The 27972-nt window shown below is 40.4% G+C and overlaps 1 protein-coding gene across 1 annotated transcript in view; it reads right to left on the bottom strand.

Annotated features, from left to right (window-relative positions):
• HS6ST3 (heparan sulfate 6-O-sulfotransferase 3) overlaps positions 1-26587 on the bottom strand; it is a 726240-nt gene extending 699653 nt beyond the window's left edge. The window contains exon 1 of the mRNA XM_012647347.1: positions 25884-26587. Coding sequence (XP_012502801.1) covers positions 25884-26587 — 704 coding nt within the window. The remainder of the gene's footprint in view (positions 1-25883) is intronic.
• Between the last annotated feature and the right edge of the window lie 1385 nt (positions 26588-27972).

Raw genomic sequence — 27972 nt, 5'->3', positions numbered from 1 at the left:
CTGTTATGAACTGGTTTGGGCTATCAGCTATTGTGGCCATCTGCTGCTTCACTTGTTTTCTCCATTCTTTGGCAGCATCAAAGAGGTTCTAGCTGCCCAAAGGGAAGGACAATGTCAACATACATTATAACTGAATAATAGCAACAAGCATATGCCTTTTCTGTAGACATCTCTATTCTACAACTCTCAGGGTGACCCTCACTTCCAATCATGCTAGCCTCACTACATTTGCTTGGCTCCTTAATAAGCCTCTAATAAACTGCACCAAGAAACCCAGAAAGCCTACCTGCTTGGATATAGCTCAATTCAGTGTCTAAATTCAAAGCATTAGTAAATCAGTAACTCTGAAATTGCATACTTTTAAAACCCCAAAGGGAAATGAGGACATTTTTAAAACCTTAGGATGGTTGGAAATATGGCTATAAATAACTTAAAATATTCTTCAGATAGGTGTGCAAATAAATGTAAATCCTCTGTGACCAGTTCTAACAGTATCTGTTTTAGGATGTCTGGGATTTGGAAAGTGAAACTTTTGGTGCCCAAGTTTTATTAGATACTTTTCCTGTCCAGCCAGGCTAGGCCATACACATCTTCATTAGCTTCAGGACCTCCTATATTTATACCAGACTTTATCCACTCTCCATATGAGACTGACCTGTTATGACCTAATGTGTAACTTTCTAATGTTTTTGTTAATACACGTCCTTTAGATATGTTAGCTTTCCATATTTTATACATTCTAACTGATTTGTTAATGTTAGGCCTCTTGTGTGCCAGAGCTGGTAATGGTTCTGCCAAGCTCTGTGCACAGAAATTTAAATTGAAAAACAAATGCTTATAATTGTGTTTTTTATTAGGGGAACAGCTGCCCAAATCACAGAAGATAATACCAACTAAAATACATTTTTTCTTCAAAAAAATTAACATTTATAGATTTTAACTTATTACAAAATTTGAATAATTCAGAAAAATATGATGAAGGAAATGAAGTTCAAAATGCCACTAACCAGAGAAAATCAGTTTTAACTCTATGATGTATAGAGAAAAAATTGGAAGAATATACATGCATTTATGTGTTTTTTAGATAATAGAAGTCAGAGCACACAGAATATCTTTTAACCTGATTTTTAGTTATTAATATATTGTAGGCATTTTTTCATATTTTTAAAATATTCAAGAATAGGCTTTAAATGACTGCAAAAACTACACAGTCCCTGTATTAGTTTCCTAAGGTTGCCTCGTACTACAAACTGGTTGGCTTAAAATAACAGAAATGCATTGTCTCACAGTTCTGTTCTAGTCAGGAATTGAAATCAAGGTGTCAGAGACCCCTACAAGGTCTCTGAAACCTGTAGGGGAATATTTCCTTATCCCTTCCTCATTTTTGGTATTGCCAGGAACTTTGTTGTTCCTTGGCCTGTAGCTGCGTAACTCCAATCTTTGCCTTCCTTCTCACATGGCATTCTTCCTGTGTATCTCTCTTCTCTTCTCATAAGGACAACAGTTATATTGGATTAGAGGACTGCCCTAATCTAATATGATGTCATCTTAACTAAATTACGTCTGCAACAACCCTATTTCCAAATAAGGTCACATTCTGAAGTACTAGGGGTTAGTACTTCAACTTCTTTTCTGGAAGAGGAGACACAATTCAATCCTGAACAGTCCCCTATGGTAGAACACAGGTTTTTCAGTGGGGTTTTGAGAGTACAGGGGTAGTTTATTTGTTTGTTTGGTTTTTGCTGTTATATTTAATGCTGTAGTCTGTGAAAGTAATTTTAATCACTAGGTAATATTTCATGACTCATTAGTCCTCACAACAACCCCATCCCCATTGTACAGAGCGAAAACTGAGGAGTCAATATAATTAAATAACTGCCTAAGGACACTCAGATAATAGAACAGCCACCAGGCCCTCTGGCTCACAGTCTTTGAGATTAATCATACTCTACTGTAGGGAATGGGATAGATCCAATGCAAACTTAATCAAGAGGTCAAAATGATTGATCACTGAGCAATCAGGCATTCTTTGTTTATCTCAATCTTTAAGTACTTTAGACGATCTTAAAATCTATTTTCCCCCAAAATTTGTCCTGAGTCTCAATTTTGCTATCCTGAACTCTAATGATGCAACAGTATCTAGCATCCAAATCTTATTTATAATTTACAAAGTACATCAATATCTATTGTCATATTTAATTCTATCTAATAAAGGGATATTATAATCATCAGCAAACTTAGTAAGAGCATTCTGGAGTAAAATATTACTCTCTTTTTCCCAGTTTTTTAAAAAATGTCTCCTACTATTTTAACTGTCCTTAAATAGCTTTCATATCCTGCATTAAATTAATTAAAATTATTTATGCTACTTATACTATTTATAAGGAGATTCACTTTTATTATATTTTATAGGTATATCTGTAGTCCCCAAACCCCGAGTGTGGTCCGTGGCCTGTTAGGAACCAGCAGGCAGCAAGTGAGCGAAGCTTCATCCGTATTTACAGCCGCTCCCCATCACTCACGTCACTGCCTGAGCTCCAGCTCCTGTCAGATCAGCAGTGGCGTTAGATTCTCATTGGAGCGCAAACCCTACTGTAAACCGCGCATGCGAGGGATCTAGGTTCAGTGCTCCGTATGAGAATCTAAGGCCTGATGAGCTGAGGCGATGATGCTAGCACTGGGGAGCAGCTGCAAATACTGATTATCATTAGCAGGGAGGTTAACAATGTAATAATAATAGAAATAAAGTATACAATAAATGTAATGCACTTGAATCATCCCAAAACCATGCCTCCTCCCCAGTCCATGGAAAAATTATCTTCCATGAAACCAGTCCCTGGTGCCAAAAAGGTTGGGGACCACTGGGTATATGAAGCACTAGAAACTAAAGATTTAGTCTATATGCTGTAATTGTGCTGAACTCTTATTAGTATAATGGTTTTTAGTTGATTTCTTAGGGCTTTGTAAATACATAGTCATGTATGCATTTAGTAACATGTTATTCATGTCATCCTTTGTATTTTTCCCACTCATAGTCCTTTAGCAAACATCTCTAATACTGTTAATTAAGAGTGTTGGATAGAAGGCATGTCAACATTTTTCCTCTCTCTCCTTTCAAAAGTTCTTGTTTTCTAAGTTAGACGAAATCTCTCCTTTCTTCCTGTGGTTTCCATGGTGATTGTCCAACACCTTTTCTTTTGGTGTCTGTATTGGTTTGCTAGGACAGCCATAACAAAGCACCACAACGTTAGTAGCTTAAACAACAGAAATGTATTCTCCGGAGGCTGGAAGTCCGAGATCAAGGTGTCAGCAGGGTTGGTTTCATTCTGAGGCCTTCCTCCTCCCTCTGTGTCATCACATGGTTTTCTCTGTGGTCGTGTGGGTCTATGTCCTAATCTCCTCTTTTTATAAGGACACCAGTCACGTTAAATTAGGATCTGCCCCTGTGACGTCATTTACCTTTAATTACCTCTTTAAGGCCCTATCTCCAAATACAATAACATTCGGAGGTACAGGGGGTTAGGACTGCAACATATGAATTTTGGGGTAACACAGTTCAGCCCATAACCATGCTACTACTATGCACAGATTTATCTCAATCTGTTTTCCAGATTCATGAGGTCTATTATATTAATGTTACAGTTTACAACTAATTCAAATCTCCAGTGCTCTAAGCCTACCCTTCTTAGCCTGCCTTGGTTTTTTTTTTTGGTTTTTTGGGTTTTTTTGTGTGTGTGTTTTTTTTTTTTTTTTTTTGGTATTTCTGCAGCATTTCCAAGTGCTGCAGTCATTCATCATCACTGCATATTTTTATAGATATTATGTTTTCTTTTGTATCTTCTCCAGTAGATATCATCATTCAATCTTATCTCTTTGTGATTCTTGATATTTGCTCTCCACTCCTACCAGTGTAAACGCCTGGTCCTGAAAATGTGTTCTTCCTCTTCAGTGTTAAAATACTTTACAATTACACCTGGTTTTCTTTATTTTAAATTTTCATTTATTGTGTTCAAAGGTTATTTTCCCCTTGTGGTATTTATTATGACTTTTGTTATTCTTCTGCTATTATTTTGATGTGTTTAGACCACAGGGGGCATCTTACAATGTTAATCTTGTTAGAATTTTCCTGAAAGTCCTTCTCTTATAAAATATTCACACCAAAATAGTCTGTTCCATGCTGCAGAAATCAGAACTCTTAGGGCTCCATTCAAAATAATTCTCAAAGCATTTGAGGTACGAAGCAAGGAGAGCGAAAGGGAAGGGAATTAAATTACTAATACCTGCTACATGCTAGAAACTCATAATCTCATTAAATACAATCCTAAAAACTGGGTTAAATTATTTATCTCATTTTACAGATGAGTAAGTTGAAGCTCAGAGAACTTACTGATTTTCTCAAGTTCATATATGTAGTAACTGATAAAGCTCAGAGTCAGAATTAATCTGTATACTCCCAAACCCAGGCTTTCCCTGTTACTTCATATAAACTCCGATCTCTCCTTAAATATATTTTTACTACGTCAAGTTTCCCTGAGCCTCTCTAAATAGGGTAATGATGAGAACACAAGTCAAGTGCCAACATAATCACAATAGACTGTGAAGCGTTTGCGTGCACCTTTCTAGCCTTCCTCTCTCAACAACAGTTTAAAATGGTGGTGTTCAGGCACTCATTGGAAAATTTACTGCGATTTATCACTTGTTTTAATGAGTGAACTATCAGACATTTGCAAGTTCAGTTCAATAGTGCATATTAGCACTTTCTGCAAGCCAGACACTGCACCAATCGCTGAGAATACATGGATGAATAAGACGTGCTCATTTGCTGTTGAAAAACTTATGGTTTAGGAGTCAAGTAGGGAGGAGGACTGCTGGATATGAGACATGTTTGGGGGGTGTTTGCCATGTTGTTCCCTTCTCAAAGAACATTCTCCAGGACATGGTCTCTACTGATTAGGAGACAGCAGGTGCCCCTCCTCACCACCATACTCTATCCCACCATCCCTCACCCCCAGCTGGATCAGGGCAGACACCTGACTATAGGTTGATTGGCAATCCGTGGGACCTCACAAAAAGGTAAGGTGGCCCAGTCAGATTTCTCTGCCAAAAATACACAGCCAGGCCTATGAGAAGCAAGTGTAAAAGAAGGCAGTAAATGAAGAGAATATGTACTCATGTCATTGAAGGAGAGCTAATTCCTGCTGCCCAGTTCCCCAAAGTCGACCAGGATCTTAAGACTCTTCCTGACACCTGTTGTTCTATTGTCCATTCTGCCAAGATGTTGCTGTGGCCTGCCAGCATCCTTAAAGACAAACACCACTTTTAGTATGGCTAGATAGATTGATTTCTGTCACCTGGAAGTAGATGAGCACCAACTAACCCAAAAATGTAACTAAAATATAATGTAACTATAACAGACATATCAACAGGGTTCCATGTCTGTGCCAAGAAAGAGCTCCTGACCCAGCTCCAAAGGAATGACCCCTGAACCACATCCTGAGAAACTGTAGGCCAAGCAAACACACAGAAAGAGGGAGGAAGATGAAGCCAAAGGTAAACACGGGTCAAGGAGGAAAAATTCCTATGGTTACCTACACTCAGACTAACTAGTAAGCCAAATCATCAAAAAATCATGTATCTGGGAAAGTCAGTCAAAAACATTTATTGATTACCTGCCATGAACCAGTATGTTATGCAAATGGGTAAAATAGAGTCCTTGCACTAAAAGAAGTCATGGTCCAGCATCAATGGATTTGCTCTCAACACAAAGACTGATGAGAAGTCAGCAACTATTTAATAGGCCTTGGTTGATGGTGTTTTATGAGAAGAATAGTATTTGTTTACTTTGGAGTTTTTACACCCATTTATATCTTATTAAAAGCAACATTATACTAATAGGTAATACTGAAGTAGTGCTTTATATATGCCAGGCACTTTTCTAAGCCCTTTACAAATACTAACTCATGGCTGGGAGCGGTGGCTCACACCTATAATCCTAGCATGCCGGGAGGCCGAGGCAGGAGGATCGCTTGAGGTCAGGAGTTTGAGAACAGCCTGAACAAGAGACCCCCATCTCTACTAAAAATAGAATGAATTAGCCAGACATGGTGGGGCACACATGCAATCCCAGCTACTCAGGAGGCTGAGGCAGGAGGATCGCTCGAGCCCAGGCGTTCAGGTTACTGTGAACTAGGCTGACGCCAGGCACTCTAGCCTGGGCAACAGAGCAAGATTGTCTCAAAAAAAAAAAAAAAGAAAAGAAAAGAAAATGCAAATATTAACTTATGTAATGCTCAAAACTCTATAAGGTAGGCCCTGTTACTTACTATTATCCCTGTTTCACAGATGAGCAAACTGAAGCACAAAATATGGTAAGTAACTTTCCCCAGTCACACAGCTAGTAAGTAGTAGAACTGGGATATGTATCCAGTAATCTGAGAATCCACATACTTAACCACTACTTCATGCTGCTTTTAATAATAATAAACTAGAAATGATATTAAAATTACCACACTTTCACAAACAATTTTTTTGTTCATTTTATTATGTTCCTTTGTAGAACTTGGCCATAGGGATGCAAAGCTGACCACTGATTAGATACTATTTTGTATCCTGTTTAATTTAATAGTGCCTCAAATATTTCATAATATGCTGATCTTCATAATTATCATTTTAATGGAGGCATAATGTTCCATAAATTTGTTGTACCATGGTATAACCATTCCCCTGCCATCCAAATTCCTAGTTCTTCCCATTTTTCCATCTCTTTGCCATTATAAACAATGGTGGAATGCATATCTCAGTACATATATCTTCCTTTTTTCCCTCCTCTTAAATTATTTCCTTAGGATAAATTCCCTGGGTTGAGATTCCCAGTAAATGTTCAAGGGCATTTTTATGATTCCTGATATATAGTCAGACTACTTTCCAGAACCCAGCAATGGAAGACTGAAAATTTGCAAATGAGTCCATTTTACCACAATTTCATAAAAACTGAGTATTATATCTATATTTTTAATGGTTACTCGTTTAGTAGGTGTAAGTTGTGTGTTTTTTTAATTTATATTTTATTTGTATTGCTTACTGAGGAGTTTAATATTTTTCTAGTTGCTTATTTACTGCAGTTCTTAATGAGAAAACTGTCTTTACTTAAGTTTTATCCAATTATCTATTGAGAATGTAATAATTTTTCTACCAGTATGAATACCTTTAAGAAAGTCATTAATCCTCTCTTGTCATACTTTGTGTGTTTTTTCCTGAATCTGTTTACCCGGAGTGAGCTTTCCAAGGTCCTGGAAGGCAAGCCACTGAGACACTGCTCAGAGACACCTGGGCTCTGAGTCCAGTTTTTCCCCATAGATGAGGCTGTGTACTCGAGGAGGCTGAGTTTGACTGAAGAGGGCCGGTCATGGTGGCTCACACCTATAATCCCAGCACTTTTGGAGGTCAAGGCAGGAGGATCACTTGATTTCTGGAGTTTGAGACCAGCCTGAGCAATAAAGCAAGAACCTGTCTCTACAAAAAATAGAAAAATTAGCCAGGCATGGTGGCACATGCATGTAGTCCCAGCTACTCAGGAGGCTGAGGCAGGAGGATGGTTTGCACCCAGGAGTTCAAGGCTGCAGTGAGCTGTGATCATACCACTGCACTCCAACCTGGGCAAAAAGAGCAAGACCCCGCCTCAAAGAAAAAAAAGAAAAAAGAAGAAGAGAGCTTGATATGCGTAAACACCTCCTTAAGTTTAAGTGAATCAATTTTTGTGTAATTCATCCCTGGATGGTGATTTAAGTTCTCAGTATAAAAAGGCTGAGGCACAGATGTAAGCTACTCAGACCTGGAGAATCTATATATTTTTAATACAGATAAATCTTTCATTTTCCCCTTGTGCTTTCTTTTGTCCCTTCACACACTGGAAAGGATCATTCTTTCCAAGGTACATGAATATGCCCAATTTTATATCATCCCAAAGCTTATATTATGTTTTTAAGTTTAACTATTGAATTCATCTGGGACATAGTTTGTTACATAATATGTGATATAGATCTAAAAGAGTTTGTTGTGTTTCTAAATATTGTTGGGAAACCGGCTATTAAATGAGCATTCCTTTCCCTATCGCTCTGTAGTAACTACTATATCACACATTCAATTCATAAATATAATTGCATCTGTTTCTGGGGCTTTCTGTCCTATTTATGCCTACTTCTAGCTATACATCCAGAGATACAGTTTAATTATTGTTTCTAACATGGTTTACATCTGGGACTAACTCCCCCTCATCACTTTCCTTCTTCAGTAATACTGGTATCCCGAGATTTTTTTTCAAAATGTTTTAGAATGATTTTTGTCAAGAAAAGATCTGGTAGATTTTTTATTCTTAAATTTATAAATGAACTTAATAAAAATGTACAATCTTTACAATATGAATTCTTCCATTCAGGAAACACATCTATTCACTCAAGCTTCAATTATATCTCCAATGAAATCTGTTGTTCTCTTTATGTAGGTCACAGCCGTCCCTAGTGAAGCTTATTCCTAAGTATTTTATATCTTTGTCACTGTAGTGAATGAGATCTTTTCATTATATTCTCTAGTTACTTATTGTAGATATACCAAAATCTGTGTTATAGAGCTGATATAACATTCTTTTGAAGAATGTTTCTGTATCTTCTGCAAACCATTGTGAAAAAAACATTGTTCATGATATCATCTCATGTCCCTTTAGGCAATAAATTCTTTCCAGGGGTCAAAAAAAGAAATTTTTTCCCCCTGGAACAAACCTAACCCAATGACAAGGGCTCTCTAAGTATTTTACTTATTTATTTTGTTTGTTTTAGCAGCCAAAATATTAAAAGCTTAAGTTCATGTTTAACTGCAAAAATTAACTAAACCTAGATGCCTGGCACACACCGTTTTCTGTTCCTTTTCATTGGTTTTGGTTTGACTCATATTTTTAATTGTCCTGTTTTAATTCTGCAATCTACCTCAAATTGTCTTTGGAAGTAGGCAGTTAGCCTAGGAAGGCTATGTACCTTAATATGCGCATTCACAAGTAATTAAGCTATATGGTAATTGAATAGTATTATTCATCTGTTCTTAATTATATATGCTAAAAATGGAGTAATCAACCTTCTTCCTTCAGGACACACTGTATATCTGCCCCTTTGTATCCCACTCAAGAAAGCATTACAGAGTATAAGAGTGATCCTACATGGTCACCTTGAATCCTCCTTCATTTATAAGAAAACCATAACCGTTTTTCATAAACTTTGGTACCACTAACATATTTAATAATAAATTGTTTACGGTACAATTTATACTGGTCAAGGTGCAGCAAACAGCATATCATCAAGACACATCCAGGACACGAATAAGGGAGGAATGGTGAGGAGATGATTTCGGAGAAGTACCTTGACAAGGTTAAGTCAGTTGTGCACAGTTCCTGAGTTACCACTTCTGAAGCCTTCACCATACCCGTCAGGGAAAATTAACCACTTTTTATTCTGAGTTCTGATGACCCTTTAGAACTACACCCTTTCCTCCACAGGAGCCCTTCCCACACCCACAGGCTACGCTCTGCCCTGTCCTATGCAGCTCTGCATCCACGCCACAGCACGTCGCTTTACAATGACCCATTCTGGAGTCTGCTCACTGCATGTTCCTTGAGAAAAGAGACGAAGTCAGATTCACCTTTTTATCTCCAGTGCCCAGCCTGGTACCCAGCACTTCTGACCTTGCATCGGATCTTAGATACTGCTTCACACTGTTGTCTCCCATCAAGAAAGAGCTTTGTATCAGCAGCCCTTATCCCTCTCTGCCTGCTCAGGACACGCCATATTCCTGGACATTCAGTCTAAGGACTTGATAAAAACTGGTGGTGGTGCACAGTCCACTGCCTACACCTTCCTGTCCTAGCTTTCCTGGGCCACTTTTGGATCTTCATTCCTAGGCCTTCCCTTGGGTCCCTGGACCTCTCTGACACCTCAAAGGCACTAACACCAGTGCAACTTCTTGCACTGCCTCCAAAGTTTCTCCAGAACATAACAAAAGGATATCAAATTCCGAATAAATCTAAGTAGTTTTCCAAATGTGGAGAGAATCAAGCTTTAGAGAAAACACAGGCCAACCTATCTATGAATGAGTTCCCTTCCACACATAAGCAATGCATAACCTTTTCAACCCATAATAGTTAGCCCCTAATGCATCCTTCTCCTGGCCTATCTCATCAAAACTGCTGGTGGTTTGAAATAATCTAACCCTCCTTTATGAATATGAGTTGTCTTCTCGAGAAACCTCTATTTCTCAGAAACCTATCTAATCACAAACTGACATAAGATCGGCTGAGTCATAGTTTGTTTCCAGATTCTAGGGCTCAGCTCACATCCAATGGTCAGAGTTTATTCCCTGTGAGGTCATCTGTCTACTGGAAAAATCTCATGTACCTGGCAACACTAGAGACAAAACTGTCCCTCAGAAGGGAAGCTTTTGGACAAAAGAAGCTTCATCCCTTTGGTACAAAGGCTTAAAATTTTTAAATGCTTTTAGATAGAAAACTTTATAAATATTATTCACATTTCTCCTTTTGCTTTCATAAAAAAAGAATGCTGAACAAAATTTTACAGTTTCTTGTTAACTGAGATTATGTAATATAGATATAAAGGTAGTGGAAGTCATAGGATTTAACTCTCATGGAATGCTGTCCTCTGAAATTTGTGCTGGAATTCCTGTGCCCCTAACAGGGTATTGAAGAGTGAGGCTTCTGCCCTTCTCTGCAGAGCAGGATTTGGGTTCTTCCAATTCTTTCTTTAACTTCCCATCGCTACTTCTTTTCTATCTTTCTTATTTTTATTCTCTGCTCTCTTCTCTACCCTTTATCCCTTCCCTTCCCACAGCCCTGCGAAACTGAACAGCTCAGAAGTCTGACTTGCTGGAGAGTACTGCATTCTATTCCCACAGTCTTCCGGAGCACACATCAGCCGTTGTCACCTCTACCCTGGAGCTAGCACCAAGGACCTCCGTTGGACCTACAACACCAAGCTTCCTACTTTCCTCTCCAGCTCTACTTTATCATTGTTCTTAACTTCAACACTCTCACAGATAATCCATCCAACATCCGGTCCCCACCATTTGTTGACCTTTTTAGCACCAATGATCACTCTTTGCCCCCTTCAGGCATCCATTCACAGAGACCATCCAAGGGACAGCCCACACTCCAGCATCTCAATTTCAAAGCTCCTGCTCTCTGACCACTGTGCCCTACGGTCCGGCACACTTATACCAGCACTCAAGCACTCCCAGAGTCCTCCAACCCTAAAAGACCTCCATCACCATCCCTGATACATAATATTGGCCCCATCATTTTTCTTATTCTTTTTTTCTTATTTATTTTTAGAGACAGGGTCTTCCTCTGTTACCCAGGATGGAATGCAGTGGCATGATCATAGCTCACTGCAGCCTTGAACTCCTGATCCTTCTGCCTCAGCCTCCCCAGGAGTTGGGACTACAGGTGTGTACCACCATGCTTGGCCAATTTTTTTTATTTTTTGTAGAGACAGGGTCTTGCTATGTTGTCCAAGCTGGTCTCAAACTCCTGGCTTCCAGTGATCCTCCTGTCTCAGCCTCCCAAAGTGCTGGGATTACAGGCGTGAGCCACTGTGCTCAGCCCAATTTTTCTTATTCTCTATCACCCACCCTCATATCCTCGCTTATCCCCTAACTAGACTAAAGGACATGATCTGGCACTATAAATATTCCCTGCAAACGTCCATAACTCCCTGGCTCCTCCCTGGGTAAAACTCCAATGCTGGTTAAACCCAACTGTGCACTGACTCCATGTCTCTACCCAAACAGTTAAATGTTGCTGAAGAAAATTGCAGAACCATTCTAACTGGACTGATTTCAAATGTATAATCACAGATCTCAAAACAGAACTCAATACTGCCAGACAACTTACTTCCCTAGGAAATGTGTTTGCCCAACTTCTGAGATAATTATTCACATCTCTGCTCTTCTCAAATTTCCGACCTTCCTTCCCTCTTTTCACACTCTTGGCTAATGACCTTGCTCTTCACTTCATCGAGAAAAGGGATGCAATCAGATTAGAACCACCTCATCTTTCAACCGTCAATCCCACCAACCTTCCAGGATCTGTACTCAAATACTAGGCCCTCATCTCTGTTAAAAATGGAAGAAGATAGATGAGGTCCTGTGCCCTGTGATTGCATCATCTCTCATCTTAAAAACATCACTGGTACACTCACCCCACCTTACTTTCATTCCTGTTAGCATTCAACCCTGGCTCAGCGTCTCTCCCAAGGCTGCAGTGTCTGAAGACTGGACTGCAGCTTGAGGATCCCTTGCAAGCTCACTCACACTGCTGCGGGAAGGAGGTTTCAGTTTCTTGCCAGGTAGGCCTCTCTATAGTGCTGCTCAGAACACGACTTCCCCCAGAGAAAGAGGAGACAGGGAGGGAGAGAGAGTGCCCGTGCATGAGAGCTCACATCAAAAACAGAATCCGCAGTCCTTATATAACCTCCTCAGAAGCGGCTCTCATCTCTTTGATTGTATTCCATTCATTAGAATCAAGTCATTAAAACCAATACTGGGAGTGAAAGGACAAAGAAAGCTTCACCTCTTGAAGGGAAGAGTATCAGAGAATTTATGGACATATTTTAACAACCACTACTGTTTAAGAACTTTAAGTAATTCTAAATTCCATAACAAATCGAAACAAATTTCCTCCATCTAGCATATTTTCTGAGCCCTCTCTAAACAGCCCTACTTCCAACCCAGTATCACCCCATCTCTTCTGCCAGTTCAAACCTTTTATTACCTGTCTTGTTTATTCCTGCAAATGTTCACACTCTATCTTTTAGCACACCTTCTTCAGTGCTTTTATAAATAGTTCTGATTATAATACCAGGAATTGACTTAAATGTTGTGGATGTAAATATTTACAACTCATTTTGTCCGTGACCTACATAACTATGATTTCACTCCTCGAGAGCCAGGACCAAGTCTTCTACTCAATTTGTATCCTCCACAGTGCTTGTGTATTGGGCTATGTACAATCACGAATGAATCCATCAATCTAGCTAGCTATAGAAAGACAATAACTTCAAAATAAAATTAAATATTATATATCACTTGTCAACCATTCAATGTCTTTATAACACTGTTTACATTATGGGAAATTCACTGTGTCAGGTTTTGCTTGGTTTCACAACTCTAAACCTTTCCCTTTCTCCTCCTATATCCATGTCCTCCTTAGAACCATTTGATTTGGAGACTCAGTCTGCTCCAATCTCTTGAACCAATCCACACTCCTAACCATGGGTGTGAGGACACTAATTTGTCTAATCCTAGACCTAGCCTCAACTTTGCAACTGTACTCTGATCACTGGCTTCAGCACTGTTTCAAAACCCACTTTTTTGACAGCAAGGCCCCAAATGCCACAGCACAAAACATCACACTGTGAATCATATGGTTTTCCATCAGCTTACTGACCTTTCTCCAAGACCCGCCCCAGGCCAGGAGTTACTTGTACTTCTACGTCTCGACCTGTGCAAATCTGTCATAAGTTGGAATGAATCAGGACCAGGCTTCACATATGAAAACCAGCTCATTATCAAGCAAAAATGATTCTGCCAATAGATTTCATTATAATGCAAACTCAAGATTCTGGAAGATTTTATTTTCTATTCTAAAGTATCTTCTTGCTTTCTTTGTAATTAACTGCAAAACCAAGTATGTATACACAATTCAGCAGATTATCACATCTTAAATCAGCTTAAATGAAGAGAAATTACATTCTCAGCTCACTTTCAGGACATATTAACCTATAGCTGTAATTTATATCTGTCATAAAAGATAAAGTCATGGACATAAAATTAAAAATATTAATTTGAGGATAATTTTCTCAAAAAGGTAAAGCAAGGGAAAAAAGAATCCTTTCAAACTTTGATCTATGTCAAATCCTTGGAAAAAAAGGTTTTCTGATGGTCTAAGGGAAAGACTTACGTACTTAGATAAGTCATTTATGATATATTATGTCCTGCTTTAGAAGAAACTGCTCATTACTCTAACAAGTTGTTGAGCTGAACGTGTATTTTGCATATTTTCAACTTCATCGTTGTCATTCCAGAGTTTTTAAATGCTCTGTAAAAGCTGAATTACATATTCATTGCATTTTCAAAATCCAACTTTCCTTCTTTTTCCATTTTATATCAAGACTTCTCATTGTCAATGTAAATTTAAATTTACATAGTACAGTACTCTATGCTTTACAAAGTGCCTTCATAGTCATTTCCTTACCCCACAACAACTCTTAAAAAGGAGACAGAACACATGTCGTTATCCAAATTTTCTAATAAATTAGTAAATTTATTTATACTTGCTTTTTTTCATTCTTTCATTTATTCGGTCAACATTTATTTGACAGCTATTATGTGCCAGGCACCATTCTAGGTACTGATGATGCAGCCCAGAACAAAACAAAGTCACCATCCTCAGGAAACTTATGTGTTGGCAGGAAGGGATACAATAAATCAGTAAACAAGTAAACAAGGAAGCTTAGATTCAAACCCTGGTTGACTGATTACAAATTTAGAGGTTTTTTCAGAATACCACTCTGCTTCCCTGATCCAAATTATCCAATGCAAAAACTCTTTTTGCCATGAATTTGTTAGTTTGATTTCTTCTTGGACTCATCTCTCTCCGAGCTTCAAAAAGGTCTCAGATTTTTTCCATTCCCTGAAATAATTCAGTTGTCAACTGCCAAAGCATCATTTAATAACCACCATGTTCAGAGCACTATGGTAGATATTAATAATTAGGGGAGACTACCCCCTCTACCCCCTCCCAAAAAAGAGAAGTAGTAATTGAAAATTAATCTAAAATGAAAACATATACATACCTGGAAAAATACATACCCATGAAGTTTTAAAGCACAAATTAATATCCTGCAAGAGCATACTCATTTCATTGTTAGCAGTTGTCTGCCTACACAGGGTTTCTACAGGACGGCATTTCAAATTACTCCCCTTTGCCTGTTTTCCATCTCATTCCAGTCACTAGTAAGTTAACTTGTTCCATGTATCATTAGTAATTCATGACTTGCTTGTGAAAGTGCAGGGATAGCACTACTACAGACCTAATACAATGAATATCTTATTAGGAAGAAATTAACAAATGAATTGTTGCTGATCAATAGGCATTGAAGAGAAAATTACAATGACAGTAAAGCCTAAATAATTTATACACGATATTGATTTTTTCATTACATTAATTATTCTTTATAGCACACATAAGGAACTTGGAAAATAAAACCTCAAAGCAAAGAAATTTATCTGCAGTGGTGTTTTGGGCTTAAGTCTGAATTTAAAAGACAAAGAATGGGCCATGATAGTTCACAAATATTTTTAAAATAAGAATGCACTCAATAATAAATTGGACACTTCCAAGGTACATGAGTTTCTTCATGTTTCAGAAGTTTTTATGCACAAGTATCTTTGATATTTATCAACAGAAGTGGTAGAATTGTTTATTAATAGAAATGTTAGAAATAGAAATATCCATTAACCCACCTCTTTCATTGCATATATGGAAGGCACAAAAGCTGTATGGGAAAAAAACACCTTCCTCCCAGATCTTTTAAGTTAACTGGACTTAAATCTGGTTCAACAGAGTACAGGTTCCTCAGAACTAATAACTTTCACAGCCAGCACAAAACAACTCCTGAGGCAATTTTATCATGGCAAGTAACTCTTCCCACAGAGACAAGGGCCTGAAGATGATCCTCTTGTTTACAGGCCACTGCTGTCTTTAGCCATGTCATAAAATGGTGTAGAGGTGGGAAAAGACAGCAACAAAGGGCAACAATGACAAAGAAGATGCAGGTTGGTCTATTCTCCATGAATGACACTGTTCCCAACTACTCCAAATCCCCTCCTATGGATGGGAGAAACAAACTTAACATACCTGCACCAATCCTGATAGATGTACTGCATACAGACATTGCACTGGATATTGTTTTTGTCATCTATAACTACATACGCTGAGTAGTATTTCACTGACGGTATTTTGGCTCTCAGAATTAAAGCAGTGAATTGATGGTTCTTGTGTCAAGTTTTGTCAGATACCAATTTTATTTAAATATTTTTAGTATCTAATATTAGGAGATCTTCATAATATTTTGCACAGAAAGGTGCATGCATGTATACTTTCAGCATAGCACATCCCACTCCCAAATAAATATGGAAATAACTGTTTAAAAAGTTCTTTAAAATTAAAATTAAAATCATTAGAATAGTCTTGAATGTGACACAATTTTTTTCCTTCCCTCACCTTTTATTTTCAGAGACTTAAAGCTTGTAAGTATTACCCTAAAGAATCTTAATGCTCTTGGAAGAAAATCTAAGCAACAGAAAGCATCTAATCTCATAAATGTTCTTGCAAACTACAGCCAGTTTTGCAAACTACTTGTCATGCCTTAATTTTGTTATAAAACTCTAAATTTATAAAATGCCACACATAAATATAACATAAAATGTGTGTTGTCTACTGTGCATCAGAATACAGATCTAACTGTCGAAATCTGTCACTATCATCAGCTGATTCTGAGACACTAAGATGACAAATACCAAATTTGGCATTATTTTTATTACTCAGCGAAAAGTCACTTGTCTATGGTAACTGTTCCTTTGTTGAGTGGTCCTTTGCTGCATTCATCATTCTTTAGGTGGAGACTAATGGTCCATGCAAAAAATATGCGGTACAAGTACTAAAATATAGGTTATGTGTTCTTGGTCTCATTTGTAGAACACAACCAAGGCATCTATAAAAATGAATTAGAAGAAATTTCGAACAATTTTAAGACACTGCACATGTTAGTGTCCATTTTCATCTCTTCCATCCCCAAACCCTAATTCCATTCTCCATCATTCTCTGCCTTGCTGAAGGCTGCAGGATGCATCAACTAGCTTTTTCATCCTTTAGCTTCCAAGGGGATTCACTCAGTGGAAGACAACAAAAGGAGATGGACAGGTGGGAGGAGAAAGTGCTCAAGATATGTCTTCCCCCCACCATTCATTCCTCCACCCCTTCCTCTCTGCTTCAGCTCCATAGTTCTGGCAGTGGCTGCTTTCTACAAATAGCTCCTGTCCAGAAGCCTCTTTTTAGGTTCCCTCCTACCACTGAGACTGTAGTTTCTGCCAGCCTCCAGCCAACAGCAAATACTGATAACACCATTCTCTCCCTTTGCCACTTCAGACCCAGTGGGGTTAACAGTTACCTCTTGTTACTAGTTACAAGGACCTTGAGGTCCAATGTTAGTTCCTTTATCCCTGTCCATACCTCTGTAACTAGTCCCTTCAAAATCCCAAAGTGTGCCTCTGTTTGCTGCCAGGATTCTGATTAATAAAACTTCCAATGCTTTAAAACAGCAACATGATACAGAAAACAGTGTATAAGTAAATAAATGTACATCATCAGTTGCATTGACATACACTAGCGCTCCAAATCAGATAGCCTCCCGGATAGTTGATTACTTCCCATAAATGCACTAATGAGACAAACCATTGCATACAAGATAAATTTCTGTCTTCTACATTCAATATTACCTTCTTTCTGATTCAGTTCTTCCAGGAATTCATTCTTCACCTTGACTACTTTTGTCCTTCTTTCCCTGCTTGGTAGCATTTTTCTAATTTACACCCTACATTATCACTGTCTGTCCTCTCTTCCTTGGCATGTCACCTTGTTCTTTACTGTATTATACGGATCTTACCTTCAAGTTTCCATACACACATTAAGTTATAGCGTATCACTGTTTAAAATTATGTTGACTCTTCTTTCTAGGCCTATGTTTTCACATTTGAAGTGAACCATAAAATTCTGCAAGTTTCTAGAGCCTGCAAAATACAGATGCCATCATCTGGGTTTATAGTTATATATCTAGAACCTTTAATTATTTGGAAGAAATACTCTGTAAATCTAATAAACAAATACCAAAGACATCAAGGTGATTAGCATTTATACCCTCTTACATTTATAAAGTAACTAGAAAAGCAGGGGCAAACATGAATACACAGTGTAAAATGCAAGGTTCTGAAAACAAATGACAGAGTACTTATCAATAAAAGCACGGTAAGATATGAATAATAGCAATGAACTACAAATATTTATGTGCCCACAGGCAACTAATTCAATTTCACTGCAGGACTGCCTCATGTATGAATTTAATTGCATATGTTTAAACATTTTTATTACTGTTTCATTAATTTCCCATAAAAAATAAAGTGATATGCTGAAAAAAAGTCTGTGAGTTTCCATTCATTCAACAGCATTCATTGAGTGCCCACTGAGTATCCACAGTATCCTAAGAATTATCATTAACTTTAATCATTTATAGCTTCTCTTTTGCATCACAGCTTGCAAGTTCATTTTTGCATTATTCAGGATGAAAAGTTCCAGATTCAAAAAGGATAGTATAGGTTTACCTATCATTTTATTTTTATGCAAAATAACATGTATGTATAAGATGAGTCCCAAGAGAAAATAATAACAGCTAACTCTTTTATGATTTCCACACTATGGGTCAGGCTCTATCCTAAGAATGCCACATGGATTATTAATGCTCACCATGAGAGCATGCTCTTATTACTCCCATTTTCCAGAGAAAGAAATTGAAGTGCAGAGCAGATAACTGACTTAAACCAGTGTCATATGACAGTAAATGGTTGAATCAGATTAAAATCCGGGTAGTTTGACTTCAGAATCCCCACTCTTAAACATTATCCTACTTACATTCACAAATCAGGCATCAGCACAATTTCCAGTGATTTCCAGTGGCTGATAGGTTTGTCATCGTTTTCTCCAATTTCTCTTAAGAACTTTTTTCCTAATGCATCATCTCTTTCCCTTGTTTTCCAGTATCACAATCTCCAACCACCACCACTTCAACCATCTGGCTTTGACCAGAGGTTCTATATACCTCTTACATACTCCCACCCTACGTCAAAGTTCACATCCTCTCAGTTTAGGCTGATTTTTTTCTAAAGTGAAAATGAATGATGAGATTAACCTTTCCAAGAGGCAAGTACATCTGCTCATATCCAAATGAATTTCTGACTTGCGGCATACTGTCTAATAGGAGAAACCTCCTAAAATGGTCCAATAAGCCCTGGTCTCCATAATTACTTTTATTCCTATTCTAGGAGTAAATCTAGCAGGGAGTTGGCATCTGGCTTATTATGGAAGGCAACCAGTAATAATTAGAATTTGCACCTGAAATAATAAAGTCATAATAAAAATACTCGATAATTCCATCTTCTGCTCAAGTTATTCTTGTATTTTTTAAAGGAAATCCAATCACTGAGCATCTTCTACATGTTAATCTCTGTGCTGGGCACTTTACATGCATTTTATTGAGCAACTGTATTTGCCAGAGGAAGATATAAACAAATAATACTATTTAACAAATGTTTACTATATTTCCCAACACATAAATGCTTAGCTATACTTTAAACAAAGTTATATTAGCCAATTAAAATCAACACTAAATTTATACATGATATCCACAATCTAACAAACTCAAGAATAGGATAGATGATTACTACAAAATATTAATTTGGGGTTTCCATTGAATTGTTTTCATATCAAACCTATTTCTTGGCCCAATAATTTATTTCGTGACTCCTAAAATGACATTAGGATTTGCCAGTCTCAATTAAACTGTTCAGTTCATTATCAAGCATAAATAACTTTCAAATGCCTTAAGCTTCTGATTGTCTTTAGTCAAAATGAGATGATAATAATTAACTTTTGGGAATAATAATATAAGCATCTAAGATTAGGCAAATCCAAATTGTTGGTAGCTGAATTTACCTAGCTTCTAATTATTACAAGAACATTTCTATTTCTCTAAAATCAACCCAATCAAAAATTCCAAGGTAACCGGAAAGCAAAAGGCAGTAGCATTTACTACTCCCAATTATATCTTCACCACTGAAAAAACTGAATGGGTTTAATTTAACCTCTTTCTGATTTATAGCAAATGTTGGTAGTTTGAAGCAGAAACAATACTAGAAAAGACTCTGTAGTGAACAAATAAGTAGATATGGCAGATCGAACAATGTCATATCTCCTTAGTTTTATACTACACACAAACCTTATGATAAAAATTAACCTTCTTGGCAGTTCAACAATTCTAATTAGAACAGACATCAAACAGATTATGCTTTAGAAAGTGGTACAGGCCATAATATTCTACAGTCTTTAAAACAGAGCTCTGCAGCATCCTTATATATTTCAGCTTGCTGTCTAAAGGAAAAGCAATAACCAGAGGATGTTTCAAAGTGTTCTGGTTTTTTGTGGCAAGTTGCGTTATATTTTTTCATCTTATCTTTTCATACTTACTGTTAAGAAGCAGACAATCTAATACACAGGACCCATTTATTGCTTTTGCCCCTGAATGTGTGAAACAGCCTATATCCTCAGACTATGCTTTACCAAAAGGTTCCTTGGTAGAAATATTTATAATGACTGGAGTACTGACTAGTTCATTTATAATCCTTTTTTCCCCTTTTCTATGGCTGGGGTAGGAAAGGGGAGAAGAAAGATACCCTGAACTCAGCTTAGAATAGAACTAAAGAACCTTAAAATAAAAGGCCATCCAGGCTAAGCCCTTCACCAGGAAGAAATTCCTTTTACATCAGTGGTTAACCAGCCACTCTGAAAGTTTTCATTGCTGGGGAGCACACCACTTCACAAAAGAGTTCATGCTCATTTTAGACAGCCATAAATTTTATGAAGTTCTTTCTTACTCTGAGTTGAAATCTCATCACTTCTTAGCCTAGTCCTATCCCTTTGGAGCACTGGGAGTAAGTCTCCTCCACCTTGCACATCTTCCTCCTTGGAGTATTTGAAGGCAACTTTTATGTCTCTCCTTATTTTCCCATCTCCATGTAAATTAAATATTACCAGTTCTTTTGATTAATTCTCATTTGGCGTGGTTTCCAGATGACACAAATAAATTCAAGGTGCAGTTTAACTTAAAATTTTTCCTATGTGGAATACAAAGAAGAGATCTGAAGGTTTGTTTATTTCTCATTTATTTGCTCCTAGAATTGACACAATTGGAGGAACTGGCCAGCAGCCAATGGTGCACCCCAGAACTCTGTGCTAGCTTCCCTCTTCCAATAACTGATCTCATACACACACACCAGTCGTGGGGGTGGTTCTGTGATACAAACTGGGTCAGCGAACCTCATCTCCCTGGCCACAATGATTGGCTGAAAGAATAGTCACAAGTTCCACGCTAAACTAAACAGAGTCATTCCCCAGGATTTCAAACTAGAACTAGGAAAATGCCTGCTTTCCTTTCGGCTTGTGGGCTGTTAGATGTGAAGGCCATTTACCCATCTCATGGAATGAGCCAATTTGATAGAATGAGATCAATATGCAAAGGAATACAAGAATAAAGACCTTAAATCTCGAGTTCCAGTCATTCCTAAAACCACCTCTGCCCTGCCTTTCCTGTGATATAATTATGTAAGCCAATAATTCCTCTCTGGCTGAAATAATTTTGAGTTAGGTTTATATCACTTGCAAAAAAGAGAGTCTTATTTAATACAATATCCACAGGGTTCCAACTATCCTAACAGAATCAACTCTTTTATGACTTTTATGAGTCATAAAAGAGAAAAAATGGCCATCCCATCCTACAAAAGGATATGGATAGAATATCTTTCCATCATTATTTAAGAATGTGAGTGATACTCACTTATCAAAGATTAAGGTCAATCTTCCCTAATAGCCTAGGATACAGAGGGCTGACAATGTTCAAAACTCCATTCCTAGAACTACCATAGTGCCTGGCACATGGTAATTATGTGCTTAAGGCACTCTCCACTATACTTACCATAGTAAACAGAAGACATAGTAAGCAAAACAATGAATATAAATTATGAAAATGAAGACATTAATTCACTGGAGAAATCTTAGGTATATCATTTCACATTTTAAAGGTTAGACTACCCATAAAAATTGTAAGACTAGATTATCTTTTCAGTCTTTTTTTAGCCATAAAATACTCTGATTCTGTACCTACACAATAATGGTAAAAAGGAATCCTCTAAAGCTCTGGAGGCCAGGCACTGTGGCTCATGCCTGTAATCCTAGCACTTTGGGAGGAAAAGGCAGAAAGATCACTTGAGGCCAGGAGTTCAAGACCAGCCTGGGCAACATAGAGATGGATTTTCCTACATGAAGAGAGACCCTGTCTCTACAAAAAATATAAAAATTAGCCGGGCGTGGTGGCACACATATGAAGTCCCAACTACTCAGGAGGCTGAGACAGGAGGACTGCTCGAGCCCAGAAGTTTGAGGTTGCAGTGAGCCATCATGACACCACTGCACTCCAGCCTGGGCAACAGAGTGAGACCCTGTGCCCCAAAAAAATATTAAAAAATAAAGCTCTGAGTCTGGCTATGCAGATGAAGGAGCACATACTATATTAAAGAAGGGAGCGTAAAGATAGTGACAAAGAATAACTTACCAAACAAATAATTGGGGGGCGAGGGAAGCAACACAATAATAATGGGAAGAAATCATCAGTAATACGATAAAAGAGGTCATTCAGATGTGACATCTGCCTATCTTATTCTAATCAATTTCTGTGGTCAGAAACTATCTCTGTGCCAGATTCAAACTGCCAGCCTAAAGCCTTGCCCCTTCATGGCCCCTATAATCCATATGACGGCTCCTTCAACTCCACCATACATTTCTTTTCAGAGTTGGCTTCCCACTTCTGCCTTCGGTCCCTAGATGCTCCCACCTCCTCTCTCACCATTCCAGATAGTTTTTCTTGTCACCAACAGAATGTATATCCAATTATATTGTGTGCCCCCATCCCTGTTGCCCATCCTGCCCCCTGTAATAAATGGTGCCAAACGTCCATAATTTATTGCTTAAGTTTGGAATTTAGGACTCTCAGTACAAGTAATCATAAAATGGCATCTCTGTAAGTTCAGGTGACCCATTTACACTGAGCTGCTCTGAGAAACTGACCTCAGCTCTCTTTGGGAACGAAGGCCTTGATTAGGGAAAACATTATTATAATTAACAACTGATATCACAGTATTACTATATACCCAGATATTAAGTACTATATACCAGTATATTATACTATGCATATATACTACGCTAAGCCTTTGGCCTGCATTGGCTCATTTAGTTCTTATAATATCCCTATGAGGGATATACTATTATTATTATTTACACTTTACAGATGAAGAATTAGAAAGAGTAACTTACTCATGGTTACACAGCTAGTAAGTACAAGAGCCATACTCATCTGACTCCTTGTTCTTATCCATTATGTGATCCATAAGGGCACTGATCCCCAAGAAAATACATAGAGGATGCTGTGGGGGGACCAAAAGCAGAGAGACTGGGAAACCAAAATCAGGGTCTACTTATCAATTTTGCTTAGAGTCAGCCCTATTTGAAGTAGAACCTTGTTCCCATTATGTAGCAATAGATTATCTGCCATTTTGCATTGAGGAAATGTACCCTCCATTATCCAGGCTAATCTAGTTGACTATAGAAGGCTGTACACAGACATTACAATGACGGACAACTAATTCAATCTTCTCTGCTAGGAAAATGCTACTGTTAATATCTCTTCAACTTTTGCCTATAGCTCTTGATGCAGGGCACTTCACATATGTCACAAGTATTCCATCCTTCAGTATCTAGAGAAGAAAAGTAATTGAGAATTACTGGGAAGAGAGAGAGGATGAGGAGGAAAAGAAAGAAGGATTATGAAATGTGGTGCAAACAAAATGCTATCACAAAATTTTTAAAAAATAAAATAAAACTAGTCCAGGGTGATTGATTATCCAATACCTTGTGATTCAGGGAGAAATGAATGTTTATGGTCTATTGCTAAACAAAGAATACAATTTGATCATGCACTAGAAATCACACGTTTAAGTAGCCAAAGTGGAATTTTCCTACATCACAGAGAGCTATTAAGTATTTCCTATAGAAGTAACACCTTACTATTAAATACTTGTAATCTATGCAGGATCTGTAGCAGCAGCATCATTTCAGCACTAAGAAAAAATCCGATTATTTTTAGATTCCACATCCTCCTCTAATTCCTCCCAAACCTTCATCCATTCATAAGACTTTTATGCACATTGGTAAAAAATAATAATAATAATAATAATGCCAGCCCCTCCTGGAGAGTAATCAGATGTTCCTATGCAATAATCAAAGTGTCCAGTTTTAGGGAAATGGAAGCTGGGAAGCAGACTAGCAAACTCTTTGGGGTCGATCAGGAGTTAATATGTAAGCTCTAAATACAAGGACTACAACGTTGGATGAAATGGAGCAGAGATTGTCTCTCGCTGAAATAATGGTGTTATGTGCTAGGAAGTTTGGAAGTAATACTTGACTGAAAAACTGTATTAAGCGAAAACAGAGCAGCAGGGTCTAAAATAATACACTATTAAGAATATTTAAAAGTAAAAGATCCTTAAAATACACTAATGCCCTCATTCCAAGTCCAACCAGTTTCTTATTCTAACCAATTTCCATGAAACAGGAAAAGGAGCAGGGAGGAGAGAAAGTATTTGAAAAACTGCCAGAGTAAAAAATCCCATAATGAAATTTTGCTCATTCTGGGAGAAATGAAGTAGAATTAGATGCTTCAGTGGTGGTGAATTCCAGGATCTGGGTGGTTTCCAGTAAACGAAGCCTTTCCATAATATCAAATGCAAAAACTATCTGATATCATCATATTGAGCTTGAGCTTTTAAATTCTTATTTCCTTACACCAAATTGTTTGAAATCTTTAAGATAAAGACTTCAATAAACTAGTGTTCCAAGCTTTGAATATTTTAGTCCCTTGAGCAAGCGTGTCAGATTAATCTTTAAATTGCAATGGGCAGAAAGAATATTCAACCAAATTCTTAAGCCCATGCCTCTCTCAAAGGATGTTAATAATACAAGCAGTTTCATTGGCTATTAAGATTTCTAACTTTCCTAATTCTCAACTGTATTACTATTTTTAAAGGGGCGGGGAGGAAAGTCATTCCATCCTGAAAGCAAGGGATTTTACTTATTTTTTATCTTTATTTCCACTCAGCAGCTAGCACACTGCCAGGCACACAGTAGGCATTTAACAAAGACTTTTGGAATAAGCTGATGGCATGGCTTAGGGGGGGAGAGTGGAAATCTTGCTGAGAACAGCATAAGTCCAAATCTTGGCATTGCTGGACAACAAAGGCCAGTTCCAGAATTAGGATTATTGAGGCAGAGCAGGAATTTATTTGCACGTGTATCTTCAAAGCGGCACCAAGAGGACTGATTGTTTCCTGAGCTGGAGAGCAGCCACCCAAGAGCCGCTTACGGAGGGATTATACTCGTCTCCAGCGTCACCGCGCCTGGAAAAACTCCTGCCCTGCCTCTCTGCTCTCGGCTCTCCTTGCCTTTCACCGGGTTTGGGTTTCCACTCGCAAAACCTGAGTACGAGATTCGCCCTCGCTGGTCTAACCCTACCCCCTCGCCATTCCATGGAGGTTTTCTAGTGTCCGCTTGGAGAGAGGCCACACCGTGCCAGGCACCAGACACGCGATGGCTCCGGACACCTTTGAGGGTGAAAGGGGGTTGACGGGAAGTGGTGGGGACTAGGCGAAGAGTGGGTTCAAGACCTAGGTGCTATCCAGAGGTTTCTCATCCCTCTCCCAAAGCCTCTGCACCAACCGCTGAAGATGCGGGAGAACCACCGGCACGCGCAGGGAGCGCGCTGTCGCCTGGGGTCGGGACTGGAGGGAAAGGGACAGGGAGGCGGCAGGAAGCGAGACGGGGCAGGAAACAGTACCTGGTGTGGCTGTGGTTGCGAGGACAGTCCTTCTTTTCCATGATGGCCGGCACGCAGTTGGTGAGCTCCGTCCAGTCGGCGTGCAGCCCGCAGCTCCAGCCGGTGGAGAAGCGGGAGAAGAGCCACGTCTCCTTCTTGCCCGGCCGGTGGCAGGTGCACTTCTTCTGGCCGGCTTTGCAGCTACAGGGCTGTTCCAGCCGGATGTTCTTCACCAGGTGCCGGCCGAACGTGGTGCCCCCGGTCTTCTGGATGTGCAGAAACACGATCACGTCGCGCCCTTTGATGTTGAAATCCACGAAGCGGGTCAAGTCCTTCAGGGTGAAGTTGAAGCGCGGCACAAACCGGGGCAGGGAGCCATTCTCTGGGGCCTCAGAGTCCGACTCTTCTTCTTCCTCCTCCTCCTCCTCCTCCGGGTCCCCAGGCTCCTCGTCCTCGTCCTCTGGGGCCGCGGCCCCCCGAGGACCCTCGGGCGGCCTCCGGGGCGGCGGGGGCAGCTGGGGCCGCCGTTCCCACTCCTCGGGGGGCGCCTGTGCCCGGCGGGCGGGACCCGCGGCGGCGGGCGGGCCGGCCTCCCCCGCGCGGGGCTGCTCCCCGAAGTTGGTGCAGGAGCTGGTGCAGGAGGGGGACACGTACTGGTACATAATGACCACGAAGAGGAGAGTGAGCACCGGCGTCAGCAGCCACTTGTTGAACCTTTCATCCATGGTCCCGCTCTCAGGCCGGCAGGCGAAGCGGCGGCGGCAGCGGCGCGGACGGGCGCCGGCTCGGAAGTTTCGGGGACTCCGGGGCGCGGCTCGGAGCCCGCCGCTCCTCCATGCCCCTGACGCCGAGGCGTGAGGCTGGCTGGCGGCCCCGCGGCCCTCGGGGCTGGCGGAGTCGGGGCCTGCGAGCCGAGCGGGGGAAGCGGGCGCCGGCGCGCGCGGCTGCGGCTGCGGCGTGGGGCGCCCTGCGCTCCTGGGGGCGCCCTGCGCCGCCCGCTCCCTGCTCCCGCCCCGGCGCGACGCGGCGCTCTCAGGCGACCCGCAGCATCCCGCCGGCGGCTCGCAGGCGCTCAGGCGCTGAGGAGCAGGGTTCGGGTCCTGGACCTGCCCCGCGCAGCCGGGCAGCCGGGCAGCTGCGGCCGTGAGCGCAGGGGCTGCATGAGGCTCGCCAGGGCGCCGGCCAAGGGCAGAGGCGCGGCCCGGCCCCGCTGCCCCGGCTCGCCCCCGGCACCGCGCCCCGCACACGCGTCCGGCGCCTTTGCCGGCAGGTCTCGGCGCTCGGGAGCCGCGAGGACGGACGGCGCCCGCCGCAAGTTTGCAGAGCAGCCCCCGCAGCAGCAGCGGGCGAGGCGCCTCTGCGGAGCCGCCTCTCCGGCGAGTCGCACTGCTGCTCCGGTCTGTCCGCCCAGGCGCAGACACGCAGACACACTCGCACACACAGGCTGGCACCGCCACAACCCGCCAGCCGGTGTGACAGGAGCCCTGCTACCCGCAGCAAAAACCTGCCCTAGGTACGGAGCATGCGCCAAAGCCTTCCCCAGCCCCGGAGGAGTTTCCAGGGGAGGAGTCCGCTGCTCCGCGGGGCTCTGAGGAGGCAGCTGGGGGTGGGAATCCCTTCAGCCTGGAGCGAGGAGAGATTTGGCAGAAAGGCAAAGGTGGAGCGAGAAGAGGCCCCGAGGAAAGCGTCGCTGGCGCTGATCTGAGCCCTCTACACTGGCAGGTTCTCAGTCTGACAGCGGACGGAAACCTGGCCGGCCTTATTTACAGGAATAACACCCGCACCCTGCTGGGAAGACTCACCTAGAGCAGACCACACGGGTTGGCTGTTCCCTCCGTGGCAGGGCAAACTGGCTCCAGACTGCTTTTAATTTCTACCCAAGACGTTCTAACTGTTGCTCAAGTTTTACTCTAGTCCTTCCTTAACTACAAACTTGGTGTGTCCAACTATGCAACTTTATTCAACCAGCATCCATTTATCAGTTATCCATTAGGCGCTTACCGTGTATCAGGCTCTATGTTCAACGCACATTTCATTTCTTTCAACACCAGACAGTCCAGCCCACAACCATGCAGTACTCAGAATATACAAGGAGTTTAGGGGTCACCTC

Source organism: Propithecus coquereli, unplaced genomic scaffold, assembly GCF_000956105.1.
Source record: "Propithecus coquereli isolate 6110/MARCELLA unplaced genomic scaffold, Pcoq_1.0 Scaffold262, whole genome shotgun sequence".
Lineage (NCBI taxonomy): Eukaryota > Metazoa > Chordata > Mammalia > Primates > Indriidae > Propithecus > Propithecus coquereli.
Note: the sequence above shows the minus strand (reverse complement) of the source record. Positions and strands in the feature narration are given on the sequence as shown.